Below are 24,901 nucleotides of genomic sequence, written 5' to 3' on the forward strand. Positions count from 1 at the left end.
GTTGCTGTTTGTGATTCTATGCTTATTAGAAGGTGTATTGTTGAAGTGCTTCCAATTACAAATCATTGGAGTGACAAGAATGTCTATTCTTTGGCTCGTACGTCTTACTGGAAAAGACTTGGAAATAATTGTATTCTATTGAATGAGATATGGATGTGCTTTTAATTGGCAGACTAAGTTCATAATTACTACCAAACACCTCCAGTGTCCCTGAAAGTGTAATTTCATATTTGATGGTGTCACTTTTCTTCATTGACATATTGTACATTTTTTAGAATTTTCTTTGCCAGCTTATGTTAGGTTCTACTTTAATCTTATCTGTTAGTCCCAATCCATTATTTTGTTATCTGTAGTGTAAAATGAAAAGTGAAGGGATTCAGTGGTTTTACTTCCTGGTTTGGCGTCTGAGAATATTTTAATGTAATTGACTCCTTACCCTGCTTGTGATATCATCAGTGTTAGATGCTTGGAGATCTGTTGACTTTACCATTTCCAACATCCTGTCAAGAAAAGGAAAGCCCACTGACACTGCTAGAAAATTGTAGGCAGTTCTCTCTGAGGTCAGCAATGAAGGATGTTGCTTTGCCACTGACACAAAATTCATTCTATGATAGCACAATCTATACAAATGACTTTGCCAAGGCTAAAGGGCGCCTTTGTAAAAGTCATTGCAGACTTGGATTATATTCCCTGTAGACTACCGTGATTCCAATCCTGCAAATTACTTCAGCTACTCAGTGTAATTTATGGTGTTGGATCAATATCCTGGCCTATTATCTTTGGGAGGGAGGAAAGGGAAAGATGTTTCAGTGCTTTGTCTTGGAAACGTAATCTCATGATAGCTGCCTTTTTGAAGCAAAACTGACTGGCCTTTCTTCTGTACTTGTTTTGTAAAGATAAATGGAACAAGATACTGCTAAGAATACAGAGCAAAGTGGATTTAGAATGTTGACATGCAACACTAGTTTTGAAGTTCATGATTGGTGATCCTGCAGCCCTAAAAACCTTTGCCATATATTCACAATATTTGATTTTTGTACATTAAATATGTTCATCAACTGGTTATCTTAGCAAAGGTAACTCTTAAGACTAATTATTGCTGCTTCATAAAAATGTTGACCAGTTAAATGAAACATATAATTTATTTAAATTTTCCTTCCAACAGTGCAGCCAGGATCACACACAACGCAAAAAGAAGAAGCTACCGCTTGTGAAGAAGTCCTTTGTCTGTTACCTTGCAGGTCAACAGATTAAGCTTCGGAATGAGCAGACTTACCAACAAGCACTACGTGGTTATGCGGCTCACAGACTACCTGCCATTTTGAAGGAGGAAGAGTTCCATTTGGGAACACTGAACAAGGTGTTTGCATCCCAGTGGCTGAATCATCGGCAAGTGGTATGTGGGACAAAATGCAACACGGTGAGTGGAAGTTTTTTTCAAAAATATTACTTCCCAGGTCAGTAAATTTTAGAAATGGATTTCAAAACTTTGAAAATTGTGGCTTTATGTTAGGTAGGTGAGAGGCAGGGTTTAGAAGTCACTATTAAAAATCAGTTTAACCCTTGATGCCCATAATTTTAAAAAACTTGTATAAAGAGATAAAGTTTCACTTTTGAATCTGACTTGAACTTTCTTCAACTACTTCCATAATCAAGTCATTATTTCCTATGTTCCAAAGTGCTTTCATTTACCTCAACAATTAGATAAATTTGTAACATTTGAGGATTGACCAGAAAATCCTCATCACTTTAAGTTTATTATATTAAATTTGCTTCATAAAATGTTCTTGATATTTTTCTATTTGTAAATGCTTAGAATAACAATATAATTAACTACAATTTAAATTTGTTTACCTATCCATTAAACGGTATAAAATTAAATGGCTGGTAGAACGTGCAGATTTTACAGAAGTGAGTCATTTCACACTTTTGTGTTCTGTTGCATTTGCCATTATGGACCATTAACCATTCACCATTGATGCTCTGCTAAAGCCTACTCATTACTTAAATGTTTTGAAGTTTTGCATCATCCATAAAATTTCCTTTACACAAGTGCAGGTTATTTGCTTAACTGGTCCTAATACTTACCTCGAGTACACGTGCGTATGTCTGTGCACTCAGAAATATCATCCATTTGCCACTAATCTTGCCTCCAATGTTACAACCCTCTCCAATTTTTACAGATGCACTATGGAAAGCATCCTTTCTGCTCTTATCACAGCTTGCTATGGCTCTTGCTCAAGACTGCAAGAAACGACAAAAGGTTCTGAGTGTAGCCTAGTCCATCACACAGACCATCTTCCCATCCACTGATTCTGTCTACACTCTCCCTTGCCTCGGAAAAACAGCCAGCATTATTAAGGACCCCACATACACTCTTCCTATCTGGAAAGAGATAAGAAGTCTTGAGAACACGTACCAACTGACTCAAAAACAGCTTCTTCCCTGCTGCTATCAGACTTTTGAATGGACCTACCATATATTAAGCTAATCTTTCACTGCGCCCTAGCTGTGACTGTAACACTGTATTCTGCACCCTCTCCTTTCCTTCTCCCCCATGTTCTCCATAAACAGTACGTTTTTGTCTGTATAGCATGCAAAAAACAATAATTTTCACTATATCCCAATACATATAATAAATCAAAGCTTGGCCAATTGTGTATCCAAGATAATCTCTTACCTTTGATATAAAATGTTAATTTTCCAAATAAGTCTACTGTCAAGTTCTTTATCAAATGTCTTTCAAAAATCCATAAATAATACAGTACAAAATTGAGTGAATGATAGAACATTGCAGATTTCACAGTTGTAACTATCTTGATTAGGAACAGGACTATCATTTAATTTATACTATTTTTCCATGTTTTCCTTCCTGAAGCATGTCATTTCACACTTTTCTGTTACGTGGCATGTTGTGACTGTCCATTTCACCATTTAAATCCTGCTGAAGTCTGCTCATTATTCAGCATGTTTTGAAGCAAATATATGTATACGTTTATCTAGCCTCTCGTCAGACATGATTTGTCTTTTATAAATCTTTGCAAACCATCCCTTAAACACCCATGCTTCTTAATTGAGAACTAACTTTGTCATTGACACTGGTCAATTTGGCCTAGTTAGCAGGTTTACGCTTCTCATCTCTGTTGGAAAAAGTGCTTCTTAATATCAGTTTTCAAAGGCTGTTGATATTCACAACTAAATTGCAACTCTATGCAAACCTATTATCTCAGGAACATGCTGTGTTTCCTTTTTGAAGACCATGCTTGCTGCTTGTACTGCTCTTTTCTCAAAAGGTTGAAATTCTCTGAACTGAAATCTGAGACATCCAAGTTATTGACATGCAAAATTTATGGCATAATTTTTGATCATCTTCATTTCCAATTACCCATCTAGTCTATATCCAAACCTTCCTTAATTTTAAAATCTTCAATTGCATCCAACTGTATGTACAAATCCAAAAGATCTTTATTTGTTCTTGCGATGTTAGTGTTGTAGACAAGGCTGGCATTTACTGCCCATTGTGAAGGCGATGGTGAGCCACCACCTTGAATTGCTGCAGACTTTGTGATGTAGGTACACTGAGTTTTTTGCCTGCAGTAGTTTAATACAACTGGGGTATCACTTGCCACTTCAGTGGGCAGCAAAGAGTCAACCATATTGCTGCGGATCTGGAGTCAGATGTAGGCCAAATTGGTTAACAACAATCTTTTTTATGAAGGGCATTAATAAATCAGGCGAATTTAATGACATTCCAGTAGTTTTGTCATCAATATTGATGTGATTTTTCGTTCCGGTTCATTGAGTTGAATTTAACTTCCCCCAGCTGCTGCAGTGAAATTTGAATTTGAGTTACTGGAACGTTATTCTGAGCCTCTGGATTAACAGTCCAATGCAATATCACAATGCTATCACCTTCTGTATCTAAGAGTTCTATAATTCAGTATGTCTTGGTCAACCATCTCTGTACCTTCCGTGGAGCTTCAACATCCTTCACTCTCTGCAAAGACCAGAAGCCTAAATATAGTAATTTTGTTTTCTATTTGATGGCCTGAGCAATGTAATTTAAAACAAGAATTCTCAACCTTTTCGCTTTTAAATCCTTTCCCAAGTTCCTGTATCACAAGTTTCACTGACAGCCCCTGTAACTGTGCCATTACCTTTCCTGTGTAAAGGCATCTTGTGGCGCTGCTCCCACTCACCATGTTATTGCTTCTATCCCCCAGAACAGAAAATACTGCTTACCCTATACTAATGCATGTGACAGTAAAAAAAAACAATTCTAGTATCGCCTGACGTCTTAAAATTAGCCAACAGTGCATGAATGTACATCAGTTCTGTTTCATATTCTGATTCATATTCCTATTTAATAAACATTAATGAGGATACTGCCTAGAGAAATCTGAGAGGGTGGGATTTTAAGGGCTTTAAAAACAGTTGTGTTCTTTTTATTTTCATTGCAGACTTTTATTAGTTAATTAAAAAATTGGAAGTTGGTGTGAGGCATTTTGACTGCTCCCATACAGCTTTCATTCCCTCTTTCCCACAACAATTTTGTCTTAGCCAATCCCAGTGGTCAGTCAAAATGCCTCACTCCAACTTCCAGTTTTTTAATAAACTAATAAAAGTCTGCAATGAAAATAGAAAGAACATAATTGTTTTTAGAGCCTTTAAAATCTCACCCTCCCAGATTTCTCTTGGCAGTGACTTCATTAATGTTTATAAATAGGAATATGAATCAGAATATGAAACAGAACTGATGTACATTCCTGCACTGTTAGCTAATTTTAAGAAGTCAGGCGATACTAGAGTTGATTTTTTTACTGTCATATGCATTAGTATACAGTGAAAAGTATTGCTTCTTGCAAGCCGGACAGACAAAGCATACTGTACATGGAGAAGAAAAGGAGAGAGTGCAAAATGTGGTGTTAAAGTTATAGCTAGGGTGTAGAGAAAGATCAATTTAATTCAAAGTAGGTCCATTCAAAAATATGATGGCTGTAGGTAAGAAGTTGTTCATAGAACTGAATGGGTTACAGTTGTTGCTGGTAACGTACGGTACTGAGAGGATTTAGGGAGTGAGAGATGCAAATAGAAAAGCACCTGGTTCAATTAGCCGAATGAAAGGGACAAAGGCACATGCAGCAAATATGGGGGAGACAAAATACACAGTGGGACCTAGTGACAAACCTGTGGGGAATGGCAGCTGAGGAATTTGAGCTCAGCAAATAGCGATCTTCATCTGTCTCCCTTCTCTGGACTTGGCAGCAGCTGCCATCGTGATTGCACAGATGTTCAAGAGGGGAAAACAGAAGTCAAGTCAGGGCTTGAGCTGCCAGATTGCTCAGCTCAATTTCCATCTATATGGAATTTTCTTGTTGATTAGAAATGATTGTTTTCAAATCTGGGAACTTAATTACAGTGAACACCTTAAAACCTTCTTGCGGACCCCTGATGGAGTTGGGGTGTTCCCATCTAGAAAAGAGAATACTTATGAGTGACCTGGTGAAAGGTTTCAAAATAATTGACATAGAGAAAATATTCCCACGTGAGCAAGACTAAACAAGTATTGATAGTGAGTCTAATAAATCCAATAGAGGATTAAGAAGAAGCCTTTATCTCAAGAATGGTTAGAATAACTGATATTTTCACAAATATTAAGGAGAGGGATAAGGTGATCTGCCCATTTTGCACGCAGCTTCATTTCAAAAGCTGATGTTTCAAAGCAATAATTTATCGGTTAAAATGCAGGATGATTGTAATTTTTACTATTGTTATTCTAGCTTTTGGTGATGGATGTTATGACTAGTCAGATAACAAAAATTCCCATGCTGAAGGATCGAGAACAGCCCAATGTCATCATGGATCAACAAGGTTGTGGTATCCATGCCATTGAACTGAACCCTTCTCGTACCTTGTTAGCTACTGGAGGAGACAACCCAAACAGCATTGCCGTCTATCGACTACCAACTCTGGACCCTGTGTGTGTGGGAGATGTAAGTTCTTTATCATCTCAATTGCAGGGGATCATTCATTGAAACAAAGGTGATAGTTGAAGCTTAAATTTAAAGGATTAAATTATAGGCTTCATATCTCAGATGTAAGCAAACAATTGAACTTTTGGGTTTGATCTTTTAATTTGATCATTGTCTAAAACCTTGAACAAGATTGTTTGCTTAACGTGGAACTAATTTGCAAATGGGTTTTTTTTCCTAGGATGGACACAAAGACTGGATTTTTTCAATTGCTTGGGTTAGTGATACCATGGCTGTTTCTGGTGAGTTTCAAAGATGTTTGTCCATTGCTGATCAATTTAAGTAAAATGATTGTTTGCAATCAAATGGTTAATATTAAAAATATGCACCATGATTGCAATATTCTGCAAGTTTACTTTTTTAAAAGATGTCAACTAGGGTGCAGAATTGTATTTGTCCTTTAATTATGTACAATACTGTAAATTTCAGCCCCACAAAGTAAAGCAATATTTATGAAGTTCAAATGTTTGGCCTATTTTTAAAGGCTACACAGGATCGTGTAATGATGCCAAAATTCCACGCAATTAAAATTAGCTGAGCATGCTCAACCTTCTTTCAAGCATCAGTGTCTTTGCTTACTCTTGAGGTTTGGATCTCAGAAGCTGTTCGTTAGCCCATTACTAATTGCCCTTGACAGAGTAGTGGGCTGCCTTCTTGAACTGTTGCAGTTAGAACATAGAACACTACAGCACAAACAGGCCCTTCGGCCCACAAGTTGCGCCGATCACATCTATACCTACCAAGCCATAGAACTATCTGTAACTCCCAATCCCATTCGATCCCATGTACTTATCCAGAAGTCTTTTAAAAGACCCCAGCAAGTTCGCATCTACCACCACCGACGACAGCTGATTTCACTCACTCACCACCCTCTGACTGAAAAACTTACCCCTAACATCTCCTCTGTACTTGCTTCCCAGCACCTTAAACCTGCACCATTTTGTAGCGACCATTTCAGCCCTGGGAAATAGCCTCCGAGAATCCACCCTATCTATTCCTGTGAACATTTTATAAACCTCTGTCAGTTTGGGAGGAAGCTCCAGGATTTTGACTCGGCAACAGCGAAAGAATATATGGCGATATAATTCCAAATCAGGATGATGTCGCTTGGATGGAAACCTACAGGTGGTACTTTCCCATGCATCTGCTACCCTTGTCCTTCTTGATGGTGGTGGTTTCTACATGCTTATTTTGCTCTAGTCTTTGTTTCCCGTCTTTTGATTATATGCTGTAATATCATTTTTCTTTATTTGGCTTTCCTGCCAAATAATCCTTAATCATATGATAAATAATCCTTAATCAAATGATCCTTAATCAAAAACATTTAATGGTTACCAGTTATTTGAAGTTTCACTTTTTGTCAACTGGTATTGAATCATATGTTAAAGCATTAAAAATACTAGGTTGTGGCCTACATAAGCTACCTAATCTTACTTCATTCTCCTGCCTGTTCTCCAGACCCTTGATCCTTTTTTTAAAACTGGGTAAATTTTCAGAAGAATTTATAGATCAAGCTTCAATAATGTTTGATAGCAGAGAATTTCATATTCTAATCAGCATCTGTATGAAGAAAATTCTCTGCTATTATTAAGCGCACCGTAAGTGCAGTCAGCAGATAAGTGATAGCTCCTGCCACTGATGTAAAGACCTTGCAATTTCTGTGGTGTGGATTTTATCTTTCCTGAAATGAGTTTGAATCTGACAACAAGCCAAGGAATCCTTAGGTGCCCAACAGCAGTGAGGTCATCAAGAAGAGTAAGCAGTTAACCACAAATCAAGTCTTCTTTCAGACAGCAAACTGCAAGCATTCTTTAATTTTAGTATCATTTTAAAGAGAACAAATTTAAGATTAGGGCTTACACATCACATGAAGGTTGAATTGAAATGTTAGAAACTTTGAAAAGTAATTATTAATGTGTTTTTCTTCATAATGAATCCTTCGTGGTGGCACGGAGGTTAACACTGCTGCCTCTCAGCCCCAGAGACCGGGTTCGATTCCTGGCTTGGGTCACTGGCAGTGTGGAGTTTACATGTTCTCCCCGTGTCTGCGTGGGTTTCTTCTGGGTGCTCCAGTTTCTTACACAGTCCGAAAGACATACTGGTTAGGTGGATTGGCCATGCAGAATTCTCCCTTAGTGTACCTGAGCAGGCGCCAAATTGTGGCGACTAGGGGATTTTCACAGTAACTTCATTTAGCCAAATTTTGACTAATATGTAAACTTTAAATTTTATAATAGTGAAATTTGATATGCCATGAAAATAATGGTTTTCTGGTACGTGAGTCTGTTCAGAAGTAATTATAAACTTAGTTTATTAAAAAACCTGTTACACCTAGGGGGTTGTTTTACAAAGTGGTTTTACAATGAGACTATTAGCATAAAAGAGCAAGTTCTTTGGGTTCAGTGACCTGATTGATTGCAGCCCAAGGCGGACTTCAATAGTGATTGAAAGCAATTTCTGTCTTCCCACATTTAAATGTGGACTGCAGAATACAGGCAATTTCAGAACTGTAATGACATCAAACACAGTTGGAAAAAAAAATTAATTTGGTCTGAAGTTATTGGCATAAAATTGCTTCCTTTCCTTTGTTCACCTGGTGTCCCATGACCCTGAATTGGTAGATATGTTTCAAAATGGATAACAAGCCATTTGGAATTTGAAGAGAAATCTGCAGGAGAAACAAGTTGCAGTCAGGTTTCACAAGGAGAATGTGCCTGTGCAGTTTTTGAAGATCATCTAATTTACTGAGTAACTAAAATAATGTTAGAACCATAGTCCAGTGATTATACTCTGCACGTATCTGTTATTTAAAAATAATCGTGATATGGAGATACTGGCGTTGGACTGGAGTAAACACAGTAAAAAGTCTCAACACCAGGTTAAAGTCCAACAGGTTTATTTGGTAGCACAAGCCACTAGCTTTTAGAGCCTCAAGCACCACCTTCAGGTGAGTGAGGACTTGTGTTCACAAACAGGGCATAAAGACACAAACTCAATTTACAAGATAATGGTTGGAATGCGAGTCTTTACAGGTAATCAAGTCTTAAAGGTACAGACAGTGTGCGTAGAGGGAGTGTTAAGCACAGGTTAAAGAGGTGTGTATTGTCTCAACCAGGACAGTTGGTGAGATCAGTGGTCATCCCACGCATTCCCCGCGTTGGAGATCTCTACTGCCTCCCAAAGATACACAAGGCAAACACACCCGGCTATCCCATTGTATCGGGCAACGGGACCCTGTGTGAGAACCTCTCCAGCTCTGTCGAGGGCGTCCTGAAACCCATTGTACAAAGGACCCTCAGCTTTTGACACACTACGGACTTCCTGCAGAAACTCAGCATACATGGAGCAGTTGAACCAGCAGTGCTGCTCGTCACAATGGATGTCTCAGCACTCTACACCAGCATCCCCCACGACGATGGCATTGCTGCAACTGCCTCAATGCCGACAACTGCCAGTTTCCAGATGCAATTTTACAACTCATTTGCTTCATCCTGGACCATAACATCTTCACCTTCAACAACCAGTTCTTCATCCAGACACACAGAACAGCCATGGGGACCAAATTTGCACCTCAATATGCCAACATCTTCATGCACAGGCTTGAACAAGACTTTGTTACCGCTCAGGGCATTCGACCATTTGCTATACACTAGATACATTGATGACATTTTCTTCCTTTGAACTCGTGGTGAACAATCATCGAAACAACTATATGATGACATCAACAATTTCCATCCCACCACCAGACTCATCATGGACTACTCTCTGGAACCGGTTGCATTCTTGGACACGCATCTCCATCGAAGATGGTCACCTTGGCATTTCATTGTACTGCAAGCCCGCTGATAACCTCTCCGCTCCACTTCTCCAGCTTCCACACTAAACATGTTAAAGAAGCCATCCCCTAAGGACAAGCCCTCCGCATACACAGGATCGGCTCAGATGAGGAGGATCGCAACAGACACTTCCAGACAATGGAAGATGCCCTCATAAGAACAGATATGGTGCTCCACTCATTGATCGAAAGTTCTGATGTGCCACAGCGAAAAACCGCACCGACGACCTCAGCAGGCAAACACAGGACACAGCAAACAGAAGTTTCTTGCGGTCTTGGTCAGAGCAAGAGCAGTGAGCTTCAAGTTTCTAGCTGTTCTGATCACCAACAATCTGTCCTGGTTCCTCCAGACCGACGCTAGTTAAGAAAGCCCACCAATGCCCCTACTTTCTTAAAGGTTAAGGAAATTTGGCATATCCATTACTGCTGTCTCCAGTTTTTACAGATGCCCCATAGAAAGCATTCTTTCCAGATATATCGTAGCCTGGAAAGGAAAGCAGGGGTAAAATCAGAGCAATGGAGAAACACAACACACCAAGATACCAGTTATACCAGGCAGAGAGCAAAAGCCAGGGGAGAGATTGAGGGTAGCTAGGGATGCAGTTAAGAACATAAGAAATAGGAGCAGGAGTAGGCCATCTAGCCCTTCGAGCCTGCCCCGCCATTCAATAAGATCATGGCTGATCTGAGTTGAAGAATAAAGGGGAGCTATTGGAATGTGGAGAGTATGAAGTGAGAAAGGGGGTGAAGCATGCATGCACAGGGAGCAGATCGTGCCTTTGGAAACAATTCACAGGCCTACTCTTGTCGGTAGTTGCCCAGTTGTGGTTTGGCACAGTGTTTCAGAACACCTGGAAGGTCTCAGCAGGCCTCAGTTTGCAAACCATTCTTTAAGTGTCTTTGGTATCAAGTAATTTTGAATTCTGTATTCTCCCCTACTTTCAAACTTCCTTAAAGTTTTTGAACATTGTATCATAAGCAAAACCAATTCAGTTTGACTTGAAACTTGATGTTTTGCAATATGGTTGAAACTAAGTGGATATTACAAATAAAGACAGTTATGATGGATTGATTATACGTTCCATATGACTGAATATCAGTGCTCTGGAAAGGTAATAGCATGAGTCTTATCCTTCCCTCACACTTGTCTCTGTCTCTATTTTTATCTGTCTAGTTATAGCAAGAAGGGTGATTTCATGTCAGAGAATCCCTACCAAATACTAGGGAGCAAGGTTTCCTGAAACAATGGGTGTGAGGTGTTCAATAATTATCAAAGCTAATGAATTGTTTAATAAAATGATGTAATACTAGAAATACTTAGATGCCCAATCCGAGGTCTGTTCACTACAGATGCTTTCTCACCTCATGGCCTCTCTATCATCATGACCCCTCCCACACTCCTATCCTCTTCCTCACTCATGCCCCTTATCCTTGCCCTCCAGGACTTAGGATCTGGGGACTGTTTGCATTCCCAGTCCCAGTCATTTGCAGCTAACATATTGGAACTGTAGAGCTGCCAGGCAATCAGATTGACCAGCATGATTGGCTGGCGGTTCTCTGAGGTGGGACTTCCGCTCAAATGAAGGGCGTAAATCCTGCCTTTTCAGGTGGCAAGATGGGAGACCCCAGCACCTGAAATTCTGCTCCATGTCTTTTTGAAATTTGCATAAATTTGCTTTTAAACATGGTTCTTAACATGTTTACATTGTTTTCAAAATCTCTGTTGAAAAGTGGCCATAAGTCCCAAGATGCAAAGAACACAAGCCTCTATTTTTAATCCTACAGGTTCTAGGGATGGTTCAATGGGGCTATGGGAAGTGACTGAAGAAGTGCTAAGCCAGACTGACACAAGCATGGATCCCACCCGCGTCCCCAGTTACACCCATATAATGCATAAAGCCTTGAAGGATATTCCCAAGGAATATACAAGCCCCTACAACTGCAAAGTGAGAGCTTTGGCATTTAACAATAACAGCAAGGTAAGTTTAAAAAATATCCATTTTAGTCTTGTGTTTCGTGGAGTAATTGGCAAGGTTTTTCTCTCTTGCATCTTCTGTGCCATTTACTATTTTCAATAACATAATACTGACATTCATGGAACAAACCATTTGTAAGTGCTTAAAACACCTCCAGGTCGTTGCAAATTACTTCTGTCCTTATTTATAATACTCACCTCTATTGATTGCACTCAATTATGAGGAATCATAAATCCAAACTTCCGTCCTACTACAGTGATGAGTGTTAGAACAAAGAACAGTACAGCACAGGAACAGGGCTTCAGCCCACCAAGTCTGTGTCTGTTTCTTGCTTTTATGTGGTCCGTGTCTCTCTATTCCCTGTTATTCACAAATCTATCCAAATGCCTCTTGAACCTTTTTACAGATTCAACTTTCATCACCTCCTCTGGCAGCCCGATCCAGGCATTCACTACTTTCTGTGTGGAAAATTTGTCCCTTACATCTCTTTTAAACTTCCCCCTCTCATGTTCAACCTATGCCCCAAGTAATTGACCCTTTGACCCTGGGTAAAAGATTCTGACTATGCACTTTATCCAAGTCGGTCATAATCTTGTAAACCTCTATCAGGTTTCCCCCTCATCCTCTGATGGTCCAATGAAAACAATCCAAGTTTGTTCAACATTGTCCATATCCTCCAAACCAGGCAACAGCCTGGTGAGTCTCTTCTGCACCACTTCCAATGCATCAGCATCCTTCTGGTAGGGTGGTGACCAGAATTGTACACGATACTCCAAATGGGGTCAAACCAAAGTCTCATACAGCCGCAACATGATTTTTCAATTCCTATACTCAACGCCTGACCGATGAAAGCCAGTATGTCAAATGCCTTCTTGACCATCTCTCCACCTGAGTTGCCACGTTCAGCGAACTGTGCATGCCTAGATAGCTCTGTTACCTTTTCTAAAGGTTCTACCATTTACAGATAACAACTGAGTAAACAATAGTAGGAAAGGGAGAAGAAATATGAAAAGCGCTCCAATGCGTGCAAAGGTGGGAACTAAACATTGAGGGCTCCTTCACTGTTTAGGAAGGACATGCAGAAAGAAGTCGTCGGTGGTGTTGCGTTGATTAAAGATGATATTGATATGATATTGAGGAAAGATATTAGAATAGATGATGTGAAATCTGTATGGTTCGAGCTAAGAAACAACAAGGGGCAAAAACACCATTGGTGGTGTGATATACAGACCGCTAAACTGTAGTGGTAATGTTGGGAAAAGCATTAAACAGGAAATCAGAGTTGCATATGTCAAAAGAACATCTGTGATTATGGGCGACTTCAATCTGCATGTAGATTGGGAGAATCAAATTCGTCAGAATGCAATAGAGGAGGAATTTCTGGACTGTACGCAGACTGATTTTCTGGAGCAATATTTTGAGGAACCAACAAGAGAGTAGGCCATCTTGACCTGGGTGTTGTGCAATGAGGAAAAATTAGTTGGCAATCTAGTTGTGAGAGAACCCTTGGGGACTAGTGACCATAATATGGTAGAATTCTTTGTCAAGGTGGATAGCGACATAGTTGATTCTGAGACCAGGGTCCTAAGAACATAAGAACATAAGAAATAGGAGCAGGAGTAGGCCATCTAGCCCTTCGAGCCTGCCCCGCCATTCAATAAGATCATGGCTGATCTGTCGTGGCTCAGCTCCACCTTCCCGCCCTCTCCCCATAACCCTTAATCCCTTCTCTTATCAAAAACCCATCAACCCGCTTCTTAAAAATATTTAGCGAGGCAGCCTCCACCACTTCAACGGGCAGAGAATTCCAGAGATTCACCACCCTTTGAGTGAAGAAGTTCCTCCTCAACTCCGTTCTAAACCGCCTCCCCTTTATCTTGAGGCTGTGCCCCCTAGTCCTACTGTCTTTTTTGAGCGGGAAGAGTCTCTCCACCTCTATCCTATCCATCCCATTCATCATCTTATACGTCTCAATGAGATCTCCCCTCATTCTTCTAAACTCTAATGAGTACAAGCCTAGTTTATTCAGCCTCTCCTCATAGCTCAATCCCCTCAGCTCCGGTATCAGCCTAGTAAACCTCCTCTGCACTCCCTCCAGGGCCAAAATATCCTTGCGCAGGTGCGGCGCCCAAAACTGCACACAGTACTCCAGCTGCGGCCTCACCAATGCCCTATACAGCTGCAGCAAGACCTCCCTACTTTTATATTCAATCCCCCTCGCTATGAAGGCCAGCATCCCATTCGCCTTCCTGACCACCTGCTGCACCTGCAAGCTGGGTTTTTGCGATTCATGCACAAGGACCCCGAGGTCCCTCTGCACCGTCACCTGCTGCAGTTTTTCGCCACGTAAGTAATAGTCCTTCCTACCATTCTTCCTACCAAAGTGGACCACCTCACACTTGCCAACATTAAATTCCATTTGCCATTTCCCGGCCCATTCGCCCAGCCTATCTAGATCCTTCTGCAGACTCTCCACACCCTCCGCACAATTTGCCTTTCCCCCAATCTTGGTGTCATCAGCAAATTTCGACACCCTGCACTCGGTTCCCTCCTCCAGATCATCTATATAAATGGTAAATAGCTGAGGCCCCAGCACCGACCCCTGGGGCACCCCACTAGTCACCATCCGCCAATCCGAATAGCACCCATTGACCCCCACTCTCTGCCTCCTATTTGACAACCAATCCTCTATCCACGCTAACACCCTACCCCCAACTCCTGAATCTCAATAAGTTAACTATGATAGTATGAGGCATGAATTGGCCATGATAAACTGGGAAACATTAGAACATAGAACACTACAGCACAAACAGGCCCTTCGGCCCACGAGTTGCGCCGATCACATCAACACCTACCAATCTATAGACCTATCTATAACCCCCAATCCCATTAAATTCCATATACTCATCCAGAAGTCTTTTAAAAGACCCCAGCGAGTTCGCCTCCACCACCACTGACGGCAGCCGATTCCATTCACTCACCACCCTCTGAGTGAAAAACTTACCCCTAACATCACTTCTGTACTTGCCTCCCCGCACCTTCAATCTGTGTCCTCTCGTAGCGACCATTTCAACCCGGGGAAATAGCCTCTGAGAATCCACCCTATCTATTCCACTCAACATTTTATAAACTTCTATCAGGTCGCCTCTCAACCTTCGTCTCTCCAGGGAAAAGAGTCCCAGCTCCCTCAACCTAACTTCATAAGGCATGCCTCCCAGTCCAGGCAACATCCTTGTAAATCTCCTCTGTACCCTTTCAATAGCTTCTACGTCCTTCCTATAGTGAGGCGACTAGAACTGCGCACAGCACTCCAAATGAGGCCTGACAAGGGTCTTATAAAGTTGCAGCATTACCTCCCGATTCCTAAACTCAGTCCCTCGATTAATGAAGGCCAGTACACCATACGCCTTCTTGACCACCTCCTCCACCTGCGAGGCCGATTTAAGAGTCCTGTGGACCCGGACCCCAAGATCCTTCTGCTCTTCAACACTACTGAAAGGAAAGACAGTGGACAGACAATGGCAGACATTTAAAAAAACAAATAGATGAACTACAGAAGTTGTTTATTCCTGTTAAGCATAAGAGTGGTAAGGAAATTGTGGCCAAACTATGATTTACAAGTAAAATTAGAGATAGTATCAGATTCAAGGAAGAAGGATATAAATTAGCAAGAAAAAGCAATGGGCCTGAGGATTGGAAGTTGTTTAAAATTCAGCAAAGGAGGACCAAAGGATTGATTAAGAAGGGAAAAATAGAGCATGAAAGTAAGCTAGCAGGGAACATAAAAACTGACTGCAAAAGCTTCTATGGATATGTAAAAAGAAAAAGATTGATAAAACTGAATTTCGGCCCCTTCGGTTGGGAGAATTCATAACGGGTAATAAAGAAATGGCTGAGGAATTAAAATTTGTACTTTGCTTCCACTTCACAAGGGAAGACATGAGTAATATATCAGAAGTGCTGAGAGAAACATGTTTTAGTGAGAAGCTGAAGGAAATCAGCATTAGTAGAGAATTGGTTTTGGGGAAATTGATAAGATTGAAGGTGGATAAATCTCCAGGTCCTGAAAATCACCTTCCCACTTAAGGAAGTGGCTCTGGAAATAGTAGATCCATTGGTGTTTTTTTTCCAAATTACTTTGGACTCTGGAATAGTTCCTACAGATTGGAGGGTACATAAGAACATAAGAAAACATAAGAAATAGGAGCCCTTCGAGCCTGCCCCGCCATTCAATAAGATCATGGCTGATCTGTCGTGGCTCAGTTCCACTTTCCCGCCCTCTCCCCATAACCCTTAATCCCCTCGCTTATCAAAAACCCATCAACCCAGGTCTTAAAAATATTTAGCGAGGCAGCCTCCACCACTTCAACAGGCAGAGAATTCCAGAGATTCACCACCCTTTGAGTGAAGAAGTTCCTCCTCAACTCCGTTCTAAACCGCCTCCCCGTTATCTTGAGGCTGTGCCCCCTAGTCCTACTGTTCTTTCTGAGCGGGAAGAGTCTCTCCACCTCTATCCTATCCATCCCATTCATCATCTTATATGTCTCAATGAGATCTCCCCTCATTCTTCTAAACTCTAATGAGTACAAGCCTAGTTTATTCAGCCTCTCCTCATAGCTCAACCCCCTCAACTCCGGAATCAGCCTAGTAAACCTCCTGTGCACTCCCTCCAAGGCCAAAATATCCTTGCATAAGTGCGGCGACCAAAACTGCACACAGTACTCCAGCTGCAGCCTCACCAGTGTCCTATACAGCTGCAGCAAGACCTCCCTACTTTTATATTCAATCCCCCTCACTATGAAGGCCAGCATCCCATTTGCCTTCCTGACTACCTGCTGCACCTGCAGGCTGGGTTTTTGCGACTCATGCGCAAGGACCCCGAGGTCCCTCTGCACCGTCGCCTGCTGCAGTTTTTTGCCATGTAAGCAATAGTCCTTCCTACCATTCTTCCTACCAAAGTGGACCACCTCACACTTGCCAACATTAAATTCCATTTGCCAGTTCCTGGCCCATTCGCCCAGCCTATCTAGTTCCTTCTGCAGACTCTCCACACCCTCCGCACAATTTGCCGTTCCCCCAATCTTGGTGTCATCAGCAAATTTCGACACCACACACTCGGTTCCCTCCTCCAGATCATCTATATAAATGGTAAATAGCTGAGGCCCCAGCACCGACCCCTGGGGCACTTCGCTAGTCACCAACTGCCAATCCGAATAGCACCCATTGACCCCCACTCTCTGCCTCCTATTTGACAGCCAATCCTCTATCCACGCTAACACCCTACCCCCAACTCCATGCCCCCTTACCTTCTGCAATAACCTCTTGTGAGGTACCTTGTCAAACGCCTTCTGAAAATCAAGAAACACCACATCCACCGGCTCTCCTCTATCCACCGCCCTAGACACATCCTCATAGAACTCCAATAAATTTGTCAGACACGACTTCCCCTTAATGAAACCGTGCTGCAGGGTAGCTAATGTAAGCCCACTATTCAGAAAAGGAGGTAGAGAGAAAATGGGGAACAATAGGTCAGTGAGCCTAATGTCAATATTGGGGAAGTTGCTAGAGCCTATTATCAACAATTTCATAACTCGGCATTTGGAAGACTAGCATAATTAGACAAAGTCAGCATGGATTTACAAAAGGGAAATCATACTTGATGAATTTATTGGAATTTTTTGAGGATGTAAGTAGTGGAGTTGACTTAGGAATGTGATTTATTTAGACTTGGAGAAGGCTTTTGACAAGATCCAGATAACAGACTACTATGTAAAGTTAAAGCACATGGGATTGCAGGTAATGTCTTGAGATGGATCGAAAGCTGGTTAGCAGATAGGAAGCAAACAGTTGGCATATATGGGTCTTTTTCTGATTGGTTGTCAGTGACAAATATGGTTCCGCAGGGATTCTGTGCTAGAACCCCAACTGTTCACACACATTCCTGATATGGAAGCAGGAACTAAATGTATTATCTCCAGATTTGCAAATGATACAAAGTTGGGTGGGAGGGTGAGCTTTGAGGAGGATGCAGAGATGCTTCAGTGTGATTCGAACAGACTGTATTTGTGGGCATCTGCGTGGCAGGTGCAGTATAATGTGGATAAATGTGAGGTTATCCAATTTGGTAGCAATAAGAAGACGACAGATTATTACTTGAGTGGGTGTAAATTGAGAGAGGTGGATACTCAATGAGACCTTGGAGTCCTTGTGCATCAGTCACTGAAAGTAAGCGTGCAGGTACAGCAGGCAGTAAAGAAGGCAAGTGGTATGTTGGCCTTTGTAGCAAGAGGATTTGAGTGTAAGGATAGCGATGTTTTGCTACAATTGTATAGAACGTTGGTGAGGCCACACCTGGAGTATTGTGTGCAGTTTTGGCGTCCTTATCTGAGGAAGGATGTCCTTGCTATAGACAGAGTACAGTGAAGGTTTACTGGGCTGATTCCTGAGCTCGCAGGTCTCCCATATGTTGAGCAACTGAGGTGGTTAGGATTATATTCACTGGAGTTTAGAACAGTGAGAGTGGACATCATGAAAACATAAAATTCTAACAGGGTTAGACAAAGTAGATTCAGAAACAATGTTCCCAATGGTGGGGGAGTCTGGAACTAGGAGTCATAGTTTGAGGATATGGGGTAAACATTTTAGAACTGAAATGAAGAGTAATTTCTTCACCCAGAGGGTGGTGAATGTGTGGAATTCACTACACAGAATGTAGTTGAGGCCAGAACATTGTCTGATTTCAAGAAGAAATTAGGTATAGCTCTTGGGGCTAAAGGGATCAAGGGATGGGGAGAAAGGCAGGGGCGAATCAGAATATTGAATTTGATCAACCATGATCAAAATGAATCGTGGAGCAGGCTCAAATTGCCAAATGGCCTTCTCCTGTTTCTAGTTTCTATGATTTATATCCTACTGTATTCTCTGACAATCCTCCTCAATATCTGCTACTCCACCAATTTTTGTATCACCTGCAAATTTACTAATCAGACCTCTACATTTTCTTTAAACCTTGTGGAACACTGCTTGTCACAGACCTCCAGTTAGAAAAGTACCCTTCCTCTGCACGTAACTTCGTAAGATATAGGAGCAGAATTAGGCCATTTGGCTCCGCCATTTGATTATGGATGAGATGCTCCTTTTCCCCATAACCCTTCAATTAAAAAGATAGTGGATCCGTTGGTTATAACATTCCAAAATTCCCTGGACATGGGAATGGTTCCAAAGGATTGGAAAAATGCTGGTACCAATGGGTTGGGAAAATGCTAATGGAGAGAGGGAGGCAAAATGTGAGAAATTACAGACCATTTAATTTAACATCTGTCATTGGGAGAGTGTTAGAATCATTTATCAAGGAAATGATATCAGGACATTTGGAAAGTCAAAACATCAGAGTTAGCTTGATTTTACAAGGGCAAATCCTGTTTGACTAATTTGCAAGAGTTCCACAAAGATGTAACAAGCGAAGTGGGTAACGGATGGATACTGTAGATGTAGTATATTTGGACTTCAGGAAAGCATTTGATAAGGTGCCACATAGAAGGTTAGTCCACAAAGTTAGACCAAATGGATTAGGTTTAATTTATTAGCTTGCAAAGATGACTGGCTGATGGACAGAAGTCAGCATAATTTTTTTTTTCCGGATGGCAAAAAGTAAGTAGTGGGGTGCCACAGGGTTTGATGCTTGGGCCCCTGGTTATTTACAATCTATATTAACGACTTCGCACAGGGATAGAAGACTCCATAGCCAACTTTACAGATGAAAGTTATAAGGAGAAGCTGGATAGACTGGAACATTTTTTTTCTGGAGCATAGAAGGCTGAGGGGTGATCTTATAGAGATCTATAAAATAATGAGGGGCACAGATCAGCTAGATAGTCAGTATATTTTCCCAAAAGTAGAGGGGTCTAAAATTAGAAGGCATACGTTTAAGGTGAGAGGGGAGATTTACATAAGTGTTCAGAGGGGCAATTTTTTCACACAGGGTGGTGTGTCTGGAACAAGCTGCCAGAGGTAGTAATAGAGGCGAGTACCATTTTGTCTTTTAAAAAGCATTTAGATAGTTACAAGGTACAATGGGTAAAGAGGGATATGGGCCAAACGTGGAGAATTGGGATTAGCTTAGAGGCTTTAAAAAAAGGGCAGCATGGACAAGTTGGGCCGAAGGGCCCGTTTCCATGCTGTAAATCCCTCACTAACCCCCCTTGACTCTATGACACACAAATAGGTGGGACAGTAAGTTGCAGTGAGGAAATAACCTTACAAGTGGATACAGATATGTTAGGAGAATGGGCCAACATGTGGCAGATGGTGTTTAACATGGGTAAGTGTGAGGTCATGCATTTTGGTCAGAAAAATGGGAAGGTGACTTATTATCTAAATAAGGAGGGACTTTGGAGAGCTCCGTTGCAGAGGGACCTGGGTGTCCTCATTCAAGTCACACAAAACTAACATGCAGGTACGGCAGATAGTAAAGGAAGCAAATGGAATGTTGGCATTTATAGCTAAAGATATAGAATATAAAGATAAGGAAGTATTGTTGCAACAATGCAAGGCATTGGTGGCAGTTCAAAGGAGGTTCACTAGATTGATTCCAGAAATGAAGGATTTGTTAATTGAAGAGAGATGGAACAACTTAGGCCTATACTCTCTGGAATTTAGAAGAATGAGGGGAGATCAGATTGAGGTATATAAGATGGTAAAAAGTATGGATAAAGTAAATGTAAATGCTGCTGCTTGTGGGGCATTCAAGGACGAGAGGTCATAGTCTTGGGATAAGGGGTAGCAAATTTAAAATAGAGTTGAGGAGAAACTACTACTCCCAATGTGTTGTGAATCTGTGGAATTCGCTACCCCAACTGTGGTGAATGCTGGTGAAATAAGTTGAGTTTGATGTGATTGAATTAAAGTTGAGTTTGAACACCTGACAAATGAAACAATTAAACTTAAACTTTGATTTATTCTCAGCTTGTCTATTAATTGTTTAACAGGAGCTTGGAGCAGTATCTCTTGATGGTTACTTTCATTTATGGAAAGCAGAGGACAACTTAACAAAGGTAATATTTCCTCATTAAAATTGAAAATAGCTGCAAAATAACTAGTAAAATATATTTTTAATGTTTACTTAACTATCACAAGTGAGCTTGTTCTGTCATAGTTGCTATATGTCTTGGAACCCAGAATTGTGTATAATGATGTGCTAAATAGCGTGTTCAACAGTGTCCTCTAGTGTATTTCACTGACTTATTAACTGAGGAAAAAAGACTCTCTTTACCAATGTGTTGGAAGATGGAATAATTAAGTTTGTTGGTAAGATTTTTTTTATTCTTTCATGGGAAATGGGTAACACTGGCTATCCAAGCATTTTATTCTTGGGGAGGAAGTTCTAGAATTTTGACCCAGCAACACTGAAGAATAGCAATATACTTCCAAGTCAGGTTATTCTGTAGGTTGGAGGGGAACTTGCTGGTGGTGATCTTCCCATACAGCTGCTGCGCTTGTCTTTCTGGTGGTAGGGGTTGCAGGTTTGGAAGATGCTGTTAAAAGACCCTTGGTGAGTTGCCCCAACGCATCCTTAGTGGTCTGTACTCTGCCACTGTTCATTGGTGGAGGAAGTGCAAGTAGAAGATACTGGATGGTGTGCCAATCAAGCTTTGTCCTGGAATGTGTGGAGTGCTGCTGATGAGTGTACTCATCAAGTGCAAAGTATTTGATCACAATCCTGACTTGTGCCTTGGAGATGATGGACAGGATTTGAAGAGTCAGTCAGTGAGTTACACGCTGTTGAATTCTCAGCATCTGATCTGCTCTTGTAGCCACAGCATTTATATAACTGGCCTCATTCAGTTTCTGGTCAAGGGTAACACACCCCCTACTCCCCAAGATGTTGATAATAGGTGATTCGGCAATGATCTCATTGAATGTCAAGGGGAAAATTTTAGGTTTTTTTTCTTGTTGGAGGTAGCCATTGCCTGCCACTTGTACAGTACGAATGTCACTTGCCATTTATCAGCCCAAGCATGGACTGCTTCAGTTTCTGAGGAAACATGAATGTTGCTGAACATTGTACAATCATCAGTGAACATCCCCACTTCTGACCTTATGAGGGAACGTTGTTGATGAAGCAACTGAAGATGGTTGGGCCTAGAATACTATCTTGAGAAAATGGAATTGAGATGATGGATATCCAGTAATCAGTATGAATGCAACCAGTGAGGCATTTCTCCCTGATTGCCATTGACTCCAGTTTTGCAAGGGTTTTCTGATGCTACACTCGGTCAAAAGTTTTTGCTGTGCATGTGTTGAATTTAGAATCAAATGACAAATTGCTGTTGATTGTAGAGCCTAGTTAACTGTAGCAGTCAATGACCTCCAGATTCACAAATGGTGTTTTGATGTCAAAGGCATTCATTCTCACCTCACTTCTTGTTCAGCTCTTTTGTCCATGTTTGAACAAAGGCCTAAAAGCCCTGGTGGAACCCCAGCAATGCCAGGTTGCTTGTGAGGAAGTGCCACCTGATAGCACTGACAGCGACCCCTTCCATTGCTCTGCAGATCAAGAGTGGACTGAAGGGCCAGTAATTGGCTGGATTGGATCTGTCCTACTCCTTGTAGACATGATTTTTCCAGTATAGCTAAATACTTGGGCCTACCATGTAATTTGGAAAATTGCTCAGGTATGCTTGGTTAAGGGCGCCGTTTGTCCAGGAGCACAAGTCTTCAGTACTAATTCTGGTATGTTGTCAGAGCCCATAGCCTTTTGCAGTATCCAGTGCCTTCAGCATATCTTGAAACCTTGTGGAGTGAATCGAATTGGCTGAAGACTGGCATCTGGTTAGTCATGGCATGAATCAATTCCAGTCTCCCAAATTGATGAATCCACAACGGTTCGCCTACTGCTGCAACAGATCCACAGCAGACGCCATCTCCCTGGCTCTACACTCAACCCTGGAACACCTGAATAACAAGAATACCTCTGTCAGACTCCTATTTATTAACTACAACTCAACTTTCAACATGATTATTGCCACAAAACTCATCTCCAGATGCCCAGCTCATCCCTCTGTGACTGGATCCTAGACCCTCACTGCAATCTGTAAAGATGGGCAACAACACCATGTCCACGATCGTCCTCAACATCGGTGCACCACAAGGCTCTCAACCCCTGTCTATGCTCAAAGAAAATTACAGCACAGAAACAGGCCCTTTGGCCCTCCAAGCCTGCACCAACCACGCTCTCTCACTAAACTAAACCCCAACCCTTCCAGGGACAATATCCCTCCATTCCCATTACTTTCATGTATTTGTCAAGACGCCACTTAAAAGTTACTTCTTGCACATCCATGACTGTGGCCAAATTTTCTTCCAACTCAATTTTCAAGTTTGTCGATGACCACCGTAGTGGGTCATGTCACAAACAATGATGGAATGGAGTATAGGAAAGAGATAGACAACCTTGTGAACTGGTGCAATAACAATAATTTCTCCCCCAGTGTCAGCAAAATGGAGGAGATGGTCATTGACTTCAGGAAGCTTAGTGGAGGATATGTCCCTGTCTGTATCAACAGGGATGAAATGGAAATGGTCAAGAGCTTCATGTTTTTAGGTGTCCAGATCCCCAAGAACCTGTCCTGGTCCCTGATGCTACAGTTAATAAAGCCCACAAGCGCATCTACTTTCTCAGAAGGCTAAGGAAGTTTGGCCCGTCTGCTATGACTCTCACCAACTTTTACACATGCAGCATAGAAAGCATTCTTTCTGGTTGTACCACAGCTTGGTATGGTTCCTGCTCTATCCAAGACAGCAAAAAACTATAAAGGGTCATGAAGGAAGCACACCAGTCTCCCATCCATTGACTCTTTCTACACCTCCCACTGCCTCGGCAAAGCAGCCTGCATAATTAAGGACCCTATGTACCCCGGACATTCTCTCTTCCACCTTCTACCATCAGGAAAAAGATACAAAAGTCTGTGGCCAAGAACATCTTTTTTCCTCCTGCCATCAGAGTTTTGAATGGACCTACCTCATGTTAAGTTGATCTTTCTCTGCACCCTAGCTATGACTAAAACACCACATTCTGCACCCTCTGCTTTCCTTCTCTATGTATGGTACGCTTTTGTATAGCACAGAACAACAGTACTTTTCAGTGTATACTAATAGATGTGACAGTAAATCAAATCTGTGATCCTGGGGCCCTTCAGAGGATGCCAAGATGGATCATCCACTCGGCACTTCTGGATCATTGCGAATGCCTATCTCTTGCACTGATGTACTGGACTTCTCCATTATTAAGGATGGGGATATTTGTGGAGCCTCCTGTTCTAGTGAGTTGAATAACCAAGGTTCTATACAATTGAGATAAAACTTGACTACTCCTGCACTCAGATCCTCTTGTGATAAAGGCCAACATATCATTAGCCTCACTGTTTCCTTGCTTTCTTCATCTGAATGTTAGGCTTCAGTGACATATTGGTGAGGTCAGGACCTTTTGTACATCTACACTTTCCAACCATTTACAAAATACTCTGCACATGTCCCACCGAATAAAGTTTAAAACAAAATAATTTCTTAATTATATCTAATGCTTTGTGACTTTCAATACATTTATTAAAATATTTACTTCAAGACCAAAAGCAAGGTCTTATATGTACTATTTGTGTTGAAGATAGATTCTGTGGTCTAAATATATGCAGTGTCCAAATTTCCAGTCTTCATTAGTGACATTTAATTTGCCAAATGGCAATGAGTTTTTGCATCACCAATAAAATCTGTTTGACTGTTTATCAAAATGTTTTTTGGACAAATTTCAAAAACTGTATTGAGGCAAAATATATGTGGTTGAACAATATCAAAGTTCTTCATTTCAATATGAGCATTTGTTGTTAATGATTGAAAACCTGTCGAACCTTGGTTTTGGTTTTGAGTTTTAAATAATCCATAAACCTGATTCATATGCTGAGACGTGCTCGATTTTCCATCAAGAAAGGGCAGAAATCACTGAGATGCAGAAAGGAATGAGAGATGTTACAAATAAATAGATACAGAAATGGTATAAAATAATT

The 24,901-nt window shown here is 41.2% G+C and overlaps 1 protein-coding gene across 1 annotated transcript in view; it reads left to right on the forward strand.

The window, feature by feature from the left end:
* The window catches only part of dcaf12 (DDB1 and CUL4 associated factor 12), a 100,225-nt gene that overhangs the window by 55,643 nt on the left and 19,681 nt on the right, over positions 1-24,901 (forward strand). Inside the window, exons 2-6 of the mRNA XM_080213707.1 lie at positions 1,166-1,420; positions 5,781-5,993; positions 6,214-6,274; positions 11,653-11,846; positions 20,831-20,896. Coding sequence (XP_080069833.1) covers positions 1,166-1,420; positions 5,781-5,993; positions 6,214-6,274; positions 11,653-11,846; positions 20,831-20,896 — 789 coding nt within the window. The remainder of the gene's footprint in view (positions 1-1,165; positions 1,421-5,780; positions 5,994-6,213; positions 6,275-11,652; positions 11,847-20,830; positions 20,897-24,901) is intronic.

Source organism: Carcharhinus amblyrhynchos, chromosome 1 (genome assembly GCF_965287045.1).
Source record: "Carcharhinus amblyrhynchos chromosome 1, sCarAmb.v2.hapA, whole genome shotgun sequence".
In the NCBI taxonomy this organism is placed as follows: Eukaryota; Metazoa; Chordata; class Chondrichthyes; order Carcharhiniformes; family Carcharhinidae; genus Carcharhinus; species Carcharhinus amblyrhynchos.